At 38.6% G+C, this 18,232-nt stretch overlaps 2 protein-coding genes across 2 annotated transcripts in view; one reads left to right on the forward strand and one right to left on the reverse strand.

Annotated features, from left to right (window-relative positions):
* Adsl (adenylosuccinate lyase) overlaps positions 1–18,232 on the reverse strand; it is a 521,028-nt gene that overhangs the window by 311,241 nt on the left and 191,555 nt on the right. The gene's annotated exons all lie outside the window — the stretch shown is intronic.
* Positions 106–12,952, forward strand: LOC145978407 (uncharacterized). Its single transcript, XM_083111026.1, has 4 exons — positions 106–216; positions 7,610–7,700; positions 10,166–10,327; positions 12,737–12,952. Exons 2-4 carry the CDS (start codon positions 7,626–7,628, stop codon positions 12,950–12,952), a joined length of 453 nt encoding a protein of 150 aa, XP_082967152.1. The 5' UTR covers positions 106–216; positions 7,610–7,625.

Consider the following 18,232-nt stretch of genomic DNA (forward strand, 5'->3'; position numbering starts at 1 on the left):
ACATTCTACGCATAGCTTTCTTCCGCTCGTGTCCGCTTGGTGACGTCACAAGCTCTAGCCAATAACGTGCAAGTCGCGGAGTGGCCCCCTCTGATGTACGATATTGTCACCTGTAAACTGTAAGTTCAATAAATCTTTGTTGAGTTGAGTTGACCAAGGTTATTAGGAGTTGACGATATATTGTTCCGGTTTGTGTTGATCAATGACTAACTTGCGGTAAGATCTTAAATATTAAGGTATATTTAGGAGGTTACTTACAATCTTATTTAAAAATACAGATTTAAATAATATTGACAAGAGTTCATATGATTATTTTGTAGATTCTGTGAGTATAGTTATGGACAGCTCATGAGCAAGGGCAAAAGAGGATGTTCTAAAAAAAAAAAAAAAGTATCCACTAGTATACTGGTGGAGTAAAGATTGCCACAAATTTAAAATACATAGAATCGAAGCTACAAAAGTTTATAAAGCAATACCAAATCAGGAAACTTGGAATAAATATAAGAGTACAATTGCTCAGGCCAAGAAAAGTTATATCAGTGCAAAAAGACAATCGTGGGCAAATATTGTGAAGACATAAATAACAAATAGTGTATCAGTACTGTGTAGGCTACCAATCCGCAACCACATACCCCTCGATTAATACCACTCAAAGAAACTTGGAAAGATGAATTTATTATGAAGGTAACAAGTAGGGATGTGACGAAGCTGAAAATTTACCGATGCCGATGTACTCACCGATAATTTTTGGAACCGATACCGATGCCGATATTTAACAGATTCCGATACATAAGATTATTAAACAGAAATGGGAAGTTATTTTCAGCATGACAAAAATAAATTTGCTATGTACATTTCTATTGCATATCATATGTATATACATATATATCCTCAAGAGATGCGAATGTACATTTGCATCTACAAAATGTTATGTGAACCTTTAAGAAGAACATGGATTCTTCAAGAGATTAAACATTAGTACACAAGCAGTTCCTTGAAATGCAAAATGAATTCCTGTTCTGCCAGATTCAACTTGAGAAACACGACATTTGGAAGCACTTCAGGAAGTAACCTACTTATTCTCTTATCTCAAATCTGTTCAGCAACACTAAACACTCAATCACTGAATACTGATGCAGCAGGTATTCCCAAGTATTTTCTCAGCACTTGCTTCAGGTTTGAATATTCATTTTTGAATTTCCAATACAACAGCAGATCCTGGTTCAGCAATATACTGTTTTATTTCCGATTTATAGTTAGGTTGATCCTCTGAATGAGTTTGCAATAATTTTATTACAAAAACTCTACAATAATGACGAATCATAACCAAATTTTCAATAAATCTTACAAAACTAGAATATAAAACTTATTAGAAGGTAAAACTCTAGTATAATCTGTACAGGTTTAAATATCGGATTTTTGCCGATTCGGATATGTCAATTTCGGCCGATTTTCATACATCTGTAATCGGATTCGGCACATCACTAGTAACAAGTATGACAAACACGAACCTGCAGATGCTCCTGATGAAATTCTCTCTTTTAGTCCTAAGATAAACATTCAGAAGGATTATATACCAATATCACGATCGATGAAATAAGAGACATAATAATAAGAGCCGAGGACAATCATACTCAATGGTACAAAATTTGCCGGAATGTGGTATAATGTATCTTTGTAAAATTTACAACTACATAATGAAATCAGGAAATGTACCGCAATCGTGGTACACTCAAATCATTTTACCAATATTGAAACCTGGCAAAAGCCCACATAAAGGAGAATCTTATAGACCGATAGCTTTGTCTTCAGTACTGGGAAAAAATTTTGAAAAATTAATTTTAAAGAGAATAAATTGGCATATAGAGGGTCAGGAATTATTTTCAAGGCTTCAAGTTGGATTTAGGAAGGGCATGGGGTGCACAGATGCCTTGGCAATGTTATCATCAAAAATTTATGATACAATGAAAAGGAAAAGTAGTCTTATTGCTGCTTTTTTAGATATTAAAAGGGGCATATATAAATAAATCATTAAACATTCTACAAAATCTGAATATACCTTATATGCATCTAAAAATAATTTGGAAACTATTAAAAAGTCGTTGTTTATACTTTTACTTTCATAATGAAATTGAGGGACCTGGATGGATAACAAGGGAACTTCCACAGGGAAACCCTTTACTTTTCAATATATATTTAATGGATGTTCAAAGAATATGTCTTCAGCGATTTGGATCTATACAATACGCAAACGATTTGTGTATATATGTTTGATTGATTTGGTGTTTTAAGTCCACTTTATGCATAGTAAGGCTAATCGGGACTGGACTTTCAGTTTAAAGTGGGATCCAAACCACTATGTGCCTCCACAGGGTATCGAACCCGGGACCCCTTGATTACAAGAGTGCTAAAGAAGTAGATAATGGAATCAACAACATGGAAGAGAAAATAATAGAAATAAAGACATTTCTTGAGAGTAGGAGTATGAATATATCGTCAGAAAAATCAAAGTTGATAATATTTAGTAAAAAAGGACCTCCCAAAAATGTGAATCAATACACAAAAAGTTACACATTCCCATAGAAAATACAGTAAAATATTTAGGCGTCATATTTCACAATAAATTAGCATGGAAACCTCATGTAAAAATGTTAGTGAAAATGGCAGAAGTAATTTACAACGTATTTCGTTCTATGGCTACTACAAAATGGGGAAGTCATGCCAGTACTATGATGAATTTTTAGAAAAACTATTACGTCTTTAATACAGTTTCGGAACGTGTATTTCGACCTTTGGAAGTAATGCAGAGGAAAGTTCTTCGAAAGAGTCTAGGACTGATGAAGAGTACTCCCAATGTTGCAGTATACATGGAAGCATGCGAAACGAACTTAAGTTATAGGAAAAGAGAAATGTCCATCAAATATCTGTTAAAAACAATGTCAGAAGTTAATGATCCGTTTAACGACATTCTATTCGACTTGGTTGAATTATATGATACAGGCAAAATTAACAACTGCGAAGATATAGGATGGCTGCAATTATATAATGAGTACTATGAGGATCATCAAAAATTATTGAAAGTAAGGTGTAAACCCATTTATATTCTAGATTTTCCTGTTTGTGTATATAAAGCTATTTATTTTCCTGAACAATATACAAAATATGATTACATGGCAAGATGGAAAGATTTTTTTTTTTATATATACAGATGGATCAAAAAGTAGTCAAGATGTAGGATGTGCTGTTTATGATGTACAGAAGAAAGAATCAATTATGATACATTTACCGGAAGATATTTCCATTTTTACAGCTGAGGCTTATGCGATTTATCAAGCATTAACGGATTCCAAAAGTGTATTACATTCAATTCAGTCCAATTATGATTTATTATTTAAATGTTCCCCATACATTTTAAACTGTGTAAAAACTTTACAAAATTTAAGGAACAGAGGAATGATAACACTGGGCAACAAAAAAAAAAATATTTGGAAAATCGTCTAGGGTTTTTCAGCTGAATTAGACTAATTTTGATGCCCTGAGTCCGAAAATGACCTTGGTTTTGCTCAATCAGGTCAGGATTTTTTTCTACAGAAATTTCAAAAAAATCTGTTTTTCGTAAGAAAATCTAATTTCTGCTGATAAACCCCTGACAATTTTTTCCGTTTCCCTCAAGAAATAAAAGTCAACGTATCCAAATTAATTCATTATTTATTTACTACATTAAATTTGATAAGCATAATCATAATATAATAAGAATGAGCGTTACATGACACAAAAGTTCAGAGTTCAAGGCAGATATCGGCGTTTCTTCGATTTCCGTGTGTGAGCAGCTGCTGGGTTGTCTCTCTTCAGCGACCAGCAGTAGTCCGCCAGCATGACTGCGTCCCACCTCCCCTGGTACAGCTGGCAGCCGACGAGAAGAGCGCTGGCAGAAGAGGTGTGACGTACTGCCAGGCGACTCCACTCTTTCGCGTGGGGGAGGTGCTCTTCCGCCAGAAATCTTGTCGTCAGCTTGACAATTACCCGCCAAGAAGAAAACAAGACTTCCTTCTCCCCGACCACCCCCAACCACCCCTAAATTCTGCAAATGAACCTGACCCTCCCTTTCCCTCTGTGCCCCGTCTCCCTTCATTCAGCGATCTTCTCGTCGGCTGCCGGCTGTACCTCTCCTCCATTTGGCGCATGTCCTGATGGAACCTTTCTCCCTGCTCGTCGCTCATCGCCCCAAGGTTTTCAGGAAACCAGTCCATGTGTGAGAACAGGAAGTGCATCTTTATACTCATCAAACACCCGAGTTTTTGGAAGGCCTCTATCATGCTGCTGATGAGTGTGGCGTGGTTTGGTGCCTTCGTGTTCCCCAGGAAGTTGTTCACCACCTGCACAAACGATTTCCAGGCGGCGCACTCAAGCGTGTTCATGGAGTTTTGGAACTCAGTGTACTGTATGAGCTGCCGTATCTGTGGGCCATCAAAAATGCCGGCCTTGAGCTTCTCAATGGTCAGTCGAGGAAATGCTCGGCACATGTAGTTGAAGCACCTCCCATCCTTGTCCAGAGCGCGCGTGAACTGTTTCATTAACCCAAGCTTCATGTGTAGCGGTGGGATCAATATCTTCTCCCGGTCAACAAGAGGTTCGTTTATGATAATTCTCGCCCCAGGTACTAACTGCTCTCGCGCCGGCCACTCTTTCTTTACATAGTGCTGGACTCTGTCTCGACTGTCCCACATACATATAAAGCATGGGTACTTCGTGAACCCGGACTGCTGACCTAGTAGAAAGTTCACCATCTTGAAGTCGACGCAGATCATCCATTGGTGCTGCTTATATTGGATTTTGTCAAGCACATACTTCAAAGAGCGCTTGCAGCTGTCAATGAAGAGTCGCCAATCTGTCGGATCGTATGTAGGAGTGCCGAGTTTATGAAGAAGACCGGCGACATCTCGGCAGTACACGAGGTCTTCCTCCTGGCAGAAGTAGCCCATGTACTCCTCATGCCTTCTACGGAAGAAAGTGATACGCGCGTCCTCGCCAAGTAAATTTTTCTCTTTGAGTCTGGAGGCCAACAGCTCGGAGGAAGTCTTCGACAAGCTGAGATCCCGAACCAGATCATTCAGCTCACATTGTGAAAAGGGCTGCGGACCATCTTGTGTTTCATACTCCTGTTCTGTATCTCCTACGTCGTCTGAAGTGGTGGCCTCGTCGTCGGTGTGAGGAAGCTGTGGGAACGCTGGTACAGGTATTTCTTCGCAGTGAGCAACTGGACGGCGGGCAGATGGAAGGTCGGGGTACTGGAGGATGTGCCGATTCTTCCGGTTGATGCCAGTAGTATTGATGGCGCAGAAGTAACAATCCGATGCATGGTCAAGCGGCTCCCTCCAAACCATCGGAATCCCAAACTTCAGTGAAGTTTTGGCGCCCTTAGTCCACCGCCTGAGGTATTCCACGCACGTCTTGCACACCGTGTGCGGTGCCCAGGACTTATCTTGGTCACCTAGCTTGACTTTAAAGTACGCCTGGTATGCGTGCTTCACGAATCTTGTGATGTTCTTCCTGTCCGCTGACAGCGTGTATTCTCCGCAGATGTAGCAGAAAACGTCAGGATTATTCCTGCATGAACGTCGCGCCGAAGCCATCTGAAAGTAATAAATAATATTATATTATTATAATATATATATATAAATTAATTGGTGTGAAAGTAATTAAAAAATATTATATTATAATATTATAAAATATATATATAAATTAAGTGGTGTGAAAGTAATTAAAAAATATAGGACACTTCGACCCCTGCTGTAGCTCAAAAGGTTGACCTGATTGAGCAAAACCAAGGTCATTTTCGGACTCAGGGCATCAAAATTAGTCTAATTCAGCTGAGAAACCCTGGACGATTTTTTGCCTGTTACCCAGTGTAATTCATTTAACCTGGGTTAAAGCACATTGTCAAAATTTAGGAAATGAAATGGCAGATTTGTATGCAAAACAAGCTGGGGTAATTCAACCTGTCCTGGAGCTGAAAACATGGTGCACAGACCTTCTACCGAGGGTGAAGAAAAAGTTGAAGGGAAACTGGACGGAATGGTGCAAAGGTGAATTTCAAAATGCAGGCAGTTATTATCAGAGGATAGCTAATTCCAATAGAAACAGGCCCTGGTTTACAAAGTACAAGGAATGTGATAGTATTGCTAAATCGTATTAGGTCAGGTCATACAATTACTAATAGTCATTTACAAAATATTCGGATTGTAGAAAGCCCAAACTGTACATGTGGCAATAAGGAAGATATACACCATATCATGTTTGAGTGTAATAGATACACACAAGAAAGAGAGACATTCTACAAAACTCTTATAAATTGTGCAATTGCTCTTCCTCAGTATTGGGAATCTTTGATTTGTGAACCTAACCTTACAGTTGGATATATATTATCTTCCTTTAGAAAATGTGGCTTAACATTTTAGTAGATTTTTTTTATTGTTCTTTTATTATTTTTAAATAATAATGTACAAAAAATGTAAGTTTATGTACAGTACATAGATAGATATGGGAAAAACTGCTAAGAGGTAATCCCAAATAACAGTAAATAAATAAATAGGAGGTTATTTAGACATATATTAATTATGAAAAAGTTTTCAAATATAATATTTGAGGGATCATGGTGTTATTTCCTTCAGCTTGAACATCTAAAGTTGTTTTAAGTCTAGACAGGATAGTGCAAAATGGTGATCTGCAAGATTTCGCAGACGATAAGACATTACTGATGTAACGTGTTTGATAGACAACAGCAGAGTTGGGGATGCCCAGAGATATTATTACGGAGAAAGCCAGAGATCCCAGGTTCGAATCCTAGGTAAAGTATGAAAACTCCATTGTGTTCAATCCCTTGTTACCTTCTGGTAATTGACCTGAAGAGGCAGAAAAGCAACTTCAAATATACAAAACTCGTACAGAAAACATAGCTATTACTTAACTGTTGTCTAATGAAATCAATCTGCAAGTGGTAAAATTAAAAGAATTGGCTTTTACACGTGTAAAGTAAAATAAATGTTATTTCCTTTTGAAATAATGCAAATAAAACATTGCCCTCCCTGTAAAAGTGTTGTTTGTCTAGGGAGACACCCTAGGTGCGTCCTTGTATGAGAGTATTCTTCTATTGTACACACTTTTTAGAAATGCTATAATAAAAAACAACTGTTTCTGACTAGCACACATTCGTGTTTACCACTGATATTATTTATTTTATAGTTACCAACATTCATTCTGTAAATAATTTTGATGTCGCCAGTTTCTTGATGTATGTATTGGATTGTGCCACATATGACTGATTTGAGTTCCGAATGAGTTCACTCATGGACTTTGAAACTACATTATCATAGTGGGTTTCTGTGATACAGTACTAGCTAATGCTATTGTCCTGTGATCAAGAGAGTCTGGGTTCGAATGCTGATGGGGGCACATTGCAAAGTGGTTGGATTCCTACTATAAACTGTAGGTCTATAGTCCTCAGTATAAAGGGCATTTATACATTTCCATTCTCACTGTAGCATAAACTACAGAGGCAGACTATCGACGTAAAATAACTTGAATAAAAGAAAGTCCTTTCATATTCAAGGTGACGTTGTAGAAGAATGACTTGCCAATTGGATGAAGATGACGACTTTGAACCCACTCCACTTGTGAAGCCGTTGCGACTGATCGAGTTGGTACGTAAGTGTAATTGATCGTTTTGCCTACGCTTAACTACATGTGTTCAGTATTCGTGAGCTAGATTGAAGCTTTCTTTCAACGACATGTGGATTTTCAACACCATAGCGAGTGTTCACACAGTTAGACGTATGGGCAGAAGTGCTCTGGTGCAATTATGTGAAAGTAAGCTGCGCGTCAAGTTAACTTTTGCAGCAGGTTTTCGCATATGTAGACCCAAACGTTCGCACAGAATATAGTTCCGCTGAGACGGGTTCTATTCCGACATGGCTGTATACTTGCAACAAAACAGATATTTCATTTGTAATATATAGACAAAATAATACATACATTAACATGTATGTACTTGATTGGTTGCAATCACTGAACAGACGAACTTGGAACCGCAGATCCGCCAACTGGGCTGTCTGTTGCGCGAAAGGAACATAAACTCAAGAGCGAGTCGAGAGGGACTGGAACACGTTGCATTGCGCGTGGAATCAGTGATACCAGTGTTGTACACCCCACTTTTTCACCCTGCGTTTATCGTGATTCGTTGCTAATTATACTATACAGCGGCGAGAGTGGCTGAATCGAGGTCTAGCAAAAAATCTAGCAACGATTCTCCTATTTACATTATATTCATTAACCCTAAGCAGTGGCGGCATTTGCCCCCCTCCCCACACTTGTCTCTCTTGCTCTTGAACTATGCTAAACCATATGTATCAACGGAAAGTAAACTGTTCTTGCAACCCCAGTTTTGGACCCCAATCGCCGCCACTGACCCTAAACCATTCACTGGCAGAATCAACATCAGTTCCAGAAAAACCCTGATGTTGGAGAAAGATCAGTTTTTTATCCTTCTGCTTAGTGGTGGCGGAAAGGGACCGGACCTTTCGGTACAGGTGGGAAGCTAAATCACCCTCACATATGTACACAGTGCGGCAATTTGAAATCGGGACTGATTTTTTTCTTGGTAGGTGGCGCCACTGTGCAAGCGTTCTGTGGTACGAACAAGTTAGGGGTATCTCACGAACAATCGCTGCAGAGCTCGTTGACCTTGAGCGACATTGCCGCTTGTGACGTTGTTGAATTTGGGCACGTGTCGTGAAAGTGCGTCGTGGTTTCAACATGGAACAAAGAGCAAACAAAGTTTTGTGCGCTCTTGGGTAAAACTGCCACGGAAACATTTCACATGTTGCAGCAAGTCTAGAGGGACAATCGTTTATCCTGAACGCGTGTATTTGAATGGAACGGGCATTTTAGTGAAGGACGGGAGCCAATTGAAGACAATGATCCTCCACGTGCAGCAAGGACGGCGAGAACACCGAAATTGGTTGAGAAAGTGACGACAATCATTACTGAAGACTGAAATTTCAGACAGACTGTTACCGCTGCATTTTATGTTGAGGTACTGAAATGTTTGATGCAAGGAATAACACGTGTGAGGCTTAAGTATTGGGTTGATGGCAGCTGGCGTCTGCTTCATAACAGTGCCCCAAGTCACAAGACTATGATTGTGAAGGACTTTCTGGCCCTGAAGGAACTCTGTGTGTTCTCACACACTCCCTACTTATCGGATCTGGCCCCGTGTGATTTTCTTTTTCTAAACCGAATCTGCACTAAAAGGTTCCTACTTTTATGATGTACCAACAATCAAGAAGGATACGACATGGATATTAAAAAGAGTTACACAAAACGAATTCCAGCAATCCTTCCATGCACTAGTAGGCATTACGCTACGATGTGTCGATGTAGAAGGGTCCTACTTTGAATGATTCAAGGTAAGTAACTACCTATGAAGACGTGTTTGGTTTTTACAGCACCAGTACAGATTTCAAATTGCCGCACTGTGTATATTATATGGTTGGTTTTGTATTGCAGTCATTGATAAACCCTTGTTCCATAATGTAAAGAGTATACAAAATTCCCCTTTATTCAAATTAATGTGAAACATTAGTGGCACTGTAATCGAAGAAACCATTCAGTAATCAAGGGGTTCCTATTTCTTGAACATCAAACAACTGTTTTTATTTTGTTTTTTCTACTCAAAAAAATCAGATAATTTTAAAAATGTACACAGTATTATACAGAATGTCCTACATAAGCAGTACAATGCCTGTAATGGAGCAAGTGTCTTTCCTTATAGCAAGTAGTGTCCGAGCAGAGACGACGAGAAAGTCGGGGAACATGGAATAAAACTAATGGACTGTCCCAACTAAATAGGGACATCTGAGAAACATCTACAAAATGAAAATTGCAGACTACAGACTTCTGGAGCCTGTCTCTCTCCGGAAACAATTCCTTCATTTGTGGAAGGTCAAAATCTAAATTCTTGCAAAATTTGTAAAATCATCAACGTTATTTTCGTAGTATAGCATCAAAATAAAAATTTTCGAAGCTCGAGGCCCATGCCCCTCCTTTGATACGGGCCTGAAGTGAAGTAACCAAAATACAAATACGTCCATGTTTCTTGCCATTGCAGATATTGAGTGCCCTATGCCTTGGTCTTCTGATGCAGTTCAGCGACCAGATGACGAACAAGAGGGAGGTCAACTTCATGTTTGTTACGTTCGGCAGCTGCATTGTTGTGTCAGCGGCTGACGTCATCAGCCAGTGTTGTGGTTACCCGATTGGAGGCATTCCTGTAGGTTGCGCAATGCATTTCTTTTATGTACAGGAAACGGCAAAGATGATGGATGGTAGACAAATTGCCCAACGCCATGTTTATATGTACACTTCTGTTCACAAAAAGTGGCACACTTGTTTTACTTGAAGTCCAGCTTCGTGGCCGGAAGTGCAGCCGAAGTAAGTGTTCGGAAAGCAGCAGTGTTGCTTACTATCAATCAATTTAACCATATGCAGGAAATTTTGTGTCTCTCTGACTCAAAGAAAAGGGCTAACGGAAAGATTCCAGCGTAAATATTAATTAACTGGATTTTCCACGTTTACAATCAAAGTAATGTAAATGTGAAATATTATCTTGAAATTGAGATTTTTTTAGTTGCTGCTTAATTCTGTTGTTTCTGATAACAACATCTACAATCTGCGCACGTCTTGACTTTACAATTTGGAGCAGGCTTTCTTTCATTCCCATCTGAAAATTGCTCTAAGGTGCGAGCATTCATCTAGTGGGTCTCTTGTAAATATCTATCTATGTATAAAACGAGGAGAGTGACACGTGAATGACGGAACATCTTAAAATACATCTGGTGATGTTCCTCACAACTTACTCATTTAATTTCAGTGGTTTTCTTTTTCAGAACATGAACGGTGTGTTTTATCACACAATTATTTTCAATTTTAGCACTTGTTTTAAATATCGAGGCCTGGCAGCAACTAAAAAATCTCAATTTCAAGATAATATTTCACATTTACATTAATTTGATTGTAAACGTGGAAAATCCAGTTGATTAATCTTTCCGTTAGCCCTTTTCTTTGAGTCAGAGAGACACAAAATTCCCTGCATATGGTTAAATTGATTGATAGTAAGAAACACTGCTGCTTTCCGAACACTTACTTCGGTTGTACTTCCGGGCCACGAAGCTGGACTTCAAGTAAAACAAGTGTGCCACTTTTTGTGAAAAGAAGTGTACATTCTGTGTGCGACAATGCTCCACAAAATTTATTTAAAAAAAAAGAATGTGAAAGGCAAAAAAAGCAAAAAAATGGCATGGTTCTTTTCAAATTATATGAAAGAGAAATATTATTATTTGTATTGTTACTAAAAAAGTTAAATTAGTTCAAAAGTGTAAAATACAGGGGCAAAGTTATCTCTTTTACAATTTAATCCAAAGAATAAATGATTCCCCAGTTTTCAAAATTCCAAAAATTAGAGTTTGATGTGGGAAGTCGCAGACTACAATTTCCCCCTGACTATTAAAGCTTTTCTAGAACGAGGCGTGTAAAAGTTAATAACAAAATAGAATAACTATTCATTTCAAAACACTAACCGCATGAAATTAAAAAAACAAAAACGTTTGTGCAGGACATTTAGTCACGTGGCGGATGTACTACACGAGTCTCTCCAACAATATAATATTTTCGAAATAAGATTAGTTTATTTCTATTAGTTTATAATAGCTCATATTGTATAATAAGGATCATAATTATTGTTATTACTTATCCTACTCAAGTTTGATCAATAACCTGACCTTCCCTTACAAAAATTTCTGGCGACGCCCATGGACCGTCTAGTGGCGGGAGCGATACCAGAATAAACGTTTTGAGGTATAATATCGTTTAGTTACTGATTGGCCCTCGTATATACGGGGAGAGTCCGAAAATAAGTTTCCCCTGGCGACTGTGGACAGAGATGGGAAGGAAAAGCAAAAAACGTAAATGAGAAAAGGAATAGCATACTTACTTTATTTTTCCACATAGGAACCCCGGACATTCAGGCATTTGTCATACCGCTTCATAAGCTTCAAAAAACACTCTTGGAAAAAATGAGTGTCCTGTATACGGAAGAAGTGTTGCACGAAATGTGTCACCTCAGCTTTGCTTCCAAAGCGCCTTCCTCCGAGAGCCTTCTTCAAAGCCGGAAACAGATGGAAGTCGATCGGCGCGAGATCGGGACTGTACGGCGGATGGGTAAGGCGCTCCCAACCAAGGGTTGCAAGATGGTGTTGCGTAGCCCTCGCCGAGTGCGGTTTCGCATTGTCATCCAACAACAGCACGCCAGATGAGAGAAGGCCGGGCCGCCTACGCCGAATAGCCTGTTTCAATTTGGACATGGCGTGACAGTAACGTGCAGCGTTGATGGTTCCTTGTTTCAAAAAGTCCAGCAACAAAACACCATGGGAGTCCCAAAGAACCTTCTCTCCATATCTGCCGGGCCACGACAGAGGCGCACCTCCCGTCGTTTGCACGCACTACGCTCACGCCATCTGTTGAATCGCGGTCGTAGTTCACCCACTGGTGTGTGTTGTGTTCCAACACGGCCTGGTTTCCCCCATTGCTGTACGATTTCCCTGGCAAAACTGGGGAGTGGGGGGGACTTATTTTCGGATTTTCCCTCGTAGTTTTTGAAAATCGTGCATTTCTTTCCCTCCAGATGGCTGTACTGAACTTAGTCCACGGCGCCCTCTTCCTAGGGAGCGGAGGGATCAGCGCAAAGATGTACAACTTCCCCGACAAGTTCGACGTGGCTTTCGCAGAGGGTGAGGGAGGGTACGGGACTCTAATCCACCTTCTCTCCACTACCATCCTGTGCATGTTCTCAGGCTTCCTGCTCCTCATCGATGCCTCGCTCTCCTACAGATACGGCTGACTGTACTGTCCACAACTTTGCACGAATAAAACTTTTATACCTATATATACTATGCGTGTTAATCTAAATTCATATGCAGTGTTGCTACATTACGGAAAATTTCCCTAGTGGAAAGAAAATGTTTAGGAGATGGGGAAAAAAAGAGTATTTTTTTTAAAAAAAATCAAAATTGCAGGGTATTGGAAAATAACTGATTCATATACCGGGTGGTTCAAAAGTCCCGGAACGGACATATATCGTGAGAAATACACATCGAAACGGAAAACTAAAAAATACGTGTTTAATAAGTGAAAGAAAGCTATTCAATATCATCACACTTGATTCCCCATCTCCGCCCCTGGGGGTGGGGAGGGAGGCAACTGTGAAATTTTAAACGGAAACCCCCATTTTGTATTGTAGAATCGGAAAGAGGACTTCATTCCGAGTCCAACAAGCTATGAACAATCCTCCTAGCTCAATTAGGAACGGAGATATGACGATTTTAAATTTTCGCAAATTAAATTTTAAATTTCATGAAACCCAAAAAAATTTCAAAGGGACGCTCTGGCACTAATTGAGCAAGAGTGAAAGCGATTGCAAATTCGGAATCTGCACGTCAAAGACCTTTCAATAGAGTATATGGAAGGGGGCGGGGTGGGGAATGAAGTGTGATATCATTGAGTAGCTTTCTTTCACTTATTAAACACATATTTTTTCGATATCCGATTCGATGTGTATTTCTCACGGTATGTGACCGTTCCGGGACTTTTGGACCACCCGGTATATTAGATTCAAGTTATTTGATTGATTTATTTGCCGACCTCAGTAACGTAGAAGCTAGGGGTGATGAGTCATCACCCACTAGAGCTAGAAGGCCACTCCCTTGCCGCGTGACGTCACGCCGACCCGACCCTTCCAACAGCAGCCAGTGCTGTTCGTTCCTATAATAGTCTAGTTCACGATATTGCTTCTACAACGGGAAAGAATTACTACGTAATGTTGAGCAGAATGTTGTTAAAGAAGAATAGTAAATAAGGAGATGCAAATTTGTTGAAAATCAATTATTTTAATATACCAAATTATAAAGTAATATGTACATTGTACTAGATTAGTTCGAACGTCTATTTCCTTCTTCCAAATATAGTAACTCTAATCCATTTTTATCGGCTTTCTCGATCGTTTGGAAACGAAAACACTGTCACTGTTGGCTCATTGTCGTAATTGCCTTTACAATATGGCACACAACAACGAGATGGTATGGTGCCATCAAAAGTTTACTTCTTGTACAAAAAACCCTCTAAAAACAATATACCTGCCGCAAAATTAGTTTGGTATTGAGAGCTGAAGGAACACGCTTCACGGTGTTGCCATATCATGCGGTACGGTACGGTACGCACTGCAGCCGTCTGACGCCGTGTCGAGGAAAACGTGTTATGAAAAAAGAACAACAATGATGAAATGTGTTATTGTTTTTCGAGGAAAACGGAATAACAATGATGACAAGAATGATGAATGTGTTATTGTTTTCTCTCTTCATTTCCATCTCCCGTACAACATGAACGAATTAACGAAACGAGCATTGTTTACAGGTTACCTTTTCAATCCATTCTGTATATACACTTTCAATAATCATTTCTTTCCGAAGTCGCCGTTAAAGTCTGCCCGTCTTTCAATTATACCGCAACTGAATTGCACAAAGTCCAGTTGGTGGGGCGTCTGACTTTCACGTGTGAGACCCGCGGTGGTTTGTGGAACTTTTTCAAATATCCCGAGCGGCTCCGAGGTCGACTCAGCCCAAGTGAGTACCTGGGGCAAACCTGCGGTAAAGGCGGTTGGTGAACATCACCACCTCCATAATATGGCCTAGGTCGAGGTCGAGAATGTGTGGAGCTCTACCTCCACATCCCCATATGCCTCCATACTTTACTTTATTTTGCGTCCATTATTTTTTTTTGTATGAGAATCCCAGATATTTTATGACTGTCCTTAAAGATGTTTCCCCACCTTGAAAAAATGCCGAATCTTTCAAAGTAACGCGCAGTTTCCCAACAGTGGGATGATCTTTCCTCCTATAATAAGAGTAAATATGGCGACGAATAGCATCTTGCTGAAAGGTATCTAAATTTGTCATGCGTTTACTGATATTCCTCTCCTTTCCTGGGGTTTCCAATTTTGAAGCCTCGCATTTATTTATTTAATTCTACCACATTCTACCGAAAGCAGCAGCAGTCCTGTCCAGAACTTTATTTACAGAAATAATTGGACCCCCATTATTTTTCTCTTGCTCAAATTATTTGCGCTCAGAACAAACCATCTCCCACGTTTGTTCTTTGAGAAGAATTCCTTTTTCTTTTAGTGCATGGCCTCTATGGTACATTGTCATGTCGAGTATTGCCTCCTGTGCCTGACATTCTTCACACAAGCTCATAACACACTCAAGAACACAGAAAATTATGTACACACTAAAACAACACGCTATATACACAACAAAGAATACTCTAAATTCAATAAACACTAAACAAACGGACCGGTTAAAATATCACAGCAACGCACGCAACAAACAAACAAACAAACAACACGTCCTCTCCCAACAACATGAAATCTGATCGCAGGAAGAATCGCCCGATAAGCGGCAACACCGAGATAAACGTTTTCTGTTGCTAGGTAACCAGGGCTTGGGTGAAGCACTGGGAAGATATTTCAATTTCATAATTCTACAATAAAAATAATTCAGTATGCAGACGACTTGTGTATATTAGGATCATTTTGTAATCCATATGAAGGTATTCAGAAAATAGAAAATAATTTTTATAAAGTGAAATGTTGGCTGGAGAGAATGAACTTTATCATATCACAGAACAAGTCAGCAGCTGTATGTTTTAATAACAAAAGTGAACATAAATATCCAAATACGTTGACACAAATTGCTGGTATTCCAATTCAAAATAACTTAAAATATTTAGGAATTAATTTTGATAGAAAATTAATGTGGATGGATCATATAAGGTATTTACAAGCTAAAGGTGAAAAAATTTTCAACATGCTTCAAATTTTAGGAAATACTAATTGGAGTGCTCACCCAAGAATAATGCTTTTATTTTACAAAATTTTTTTAGGCCTAAGCTAGAATACGTATGCAGCATATATGGAAATGCTACAGAAAGAATTCTAAGATAGATAGTTTAGAAAGAAAAGTCTTGAGCAGATCATTGGGTCTCATGAATTCAGCTCCCAATGTAGGAGTTTATTTAGAATCCATAGAAAAACCTTTCAAGTATAGATGCAAATGGATTACAAAGAAATTCGTTTTCAAGTGCTGGGAAACATAAGAACATCCAGTAAATAAACTCATGCAAGACCAATGGCAGGGGGTGCTCGTTGCTATGTGAAGTACGTATGCATTACGTCATCTGGGAGGATCGGGTTTGACGGTGCTCATTGCTATGTGCAGTAAGTTTTGTGCGGGGTACATTTAGCTACTAACACGTCGCAAAAATCGGAACAAGCAGGTTGTTGATTTTGTAGCGTTCGATTTATTTGTATTGTATTTTTGTACTTCTAGACTGCAATCATGTCTAATTGTGCTGTAGCAAGCTATGAAAACTATAACCAGAAAACTAAAGGAACTGACATAAAATATCATAGATTTCCAGTCGATAATTGCGTAAGTAAACAGTGGATTCATGCTTGTAGACGAAATGTAAAAAATGCAAGTGTGCAGTGCCAATTATTGTGAGGAAGACTATGTGCGAGATCTAAAAGCAGAATTTCTGTATTTTCCACCAAAGATCGTGCTGAAGCCAACTGCAGTGCCATCGCTAAAATTACATCCAATTACTTTAGTACCAAATAATCGAGGAAATGGTGTAGTTCTCCTAAACACTTATCTTCACAATATGCTTCGCTTGTAGGACGTGCTGATAAGGTTTGCAGAGCTGTACGCTACGAAAGACACGCAATAAGGAAACGTGCCCTAAACAGGCTAAAGACTATGCTGCCAAAAAAGTGAAAAATATATAGACGTTGGTATATACACAAACTGCAAGCAATGTTTCGTTGTTGGAAAACATATTCGATCTATTACAAAGGAGAAATACACATCTGCATAATGAAGCAAATAAATTAAAAGATTACAAACAACCTCTTTCAACCGCTTTAACCAAATAAAAAAGTTCAAAATCTAGAACGTAACCTAACCGACAGTACTACAAGAGAAGTCATCAATATCTTGAAAATGTGTTCAACTAGTGCGAAGTACGTAGTGAGCCTAACTGATTTGTTAAGTACATTTTATGTAAGTCGGATTTATAATTATTAACAATTTCATTTAACACAGACCGATGTTGATTGTGATTTGTATGTTCACATTATTGTGAAAAACGTTGTCGGAAATGGGCATTTCGAAGATCGTGTACTAACTTTCACGCTATTCGAAATGAAATTCACTTAGTACATCTTCAATTCGAGTTACATAGCGTTGTATACACGATGGTAAATATTGCATAAGTGAATATTACACCCATCATTAAAATGTTTGCAACTTTGTTCAATTTTGGTATTTCACAAATATATTGTGAATAATTTTGTACCCTTGTACTCAATATAAACCAATGGATGTTACATTATTTCTTTGTAGTACATTTCTGTCAAAAAGAGCAAGATCTAAGATTAGTGTAATGCAAGTTACTTCGTTAATGTACAAATGTGTGTCGCATATCAGCCTTGGAGTATATTTTCGGGTTATACAACTCAGACACACACATGGGAATGGAAATGGAAAATCTGCGGACAAAGTCCCTTAACGAATAATAATTCGTACATTAGCACGGTCAATCATTGTGAGTTCATGTAACTTTTCTCCTTTATTGTTTAATTAAACTAAGATATTTTCATCGATATTCTCAAAGCGTTTCATTTACCGTGTGATCAAAAATCTATTTCTATAGGCTTGAATTAGTAGGTTAAGACATTTAAGTTTGATGTTCCTAGTACTCATCAAGTATTTCGAGTAGGTTAATTTAGTTAAATTAGTACTTGTACACTTTGACTCATCTTCTGCACGCGTTTGTATGTAAAGTTCTTAATACGAAAAAATACTTTTTAGAACTATGACAACGATAACTTGCAGCCAAATTTGAACCAGAGAAATTAAAAATATCTGCAAATTACAAACTGGAATTGCGTTTTCAAAGTCTGAAACTACTATCTTACAAACTATTTCATCATTCTTCCTCCACATAAAACTTTTCAAAAAAATTTTGCATGTGGAACTTTGATCCGTACGTAAATTATTATACAGTA

The sequence above is a fragment of the Lepisma saccharinum genome, chromosome 24 (assembly GCF_977018435.1).
Source record: "Lepisma saccharinum chromosome 24, izLepSacc3.1, whole genome shotgun sequence".
NCBI classification, from domain to species: domain Eukaryota; kingdom Metazoa; phylum Arthropoda; class Insecta; order Zygentoma; family Lepismatidae; genus Lepisma; species Lepisma saccharinum.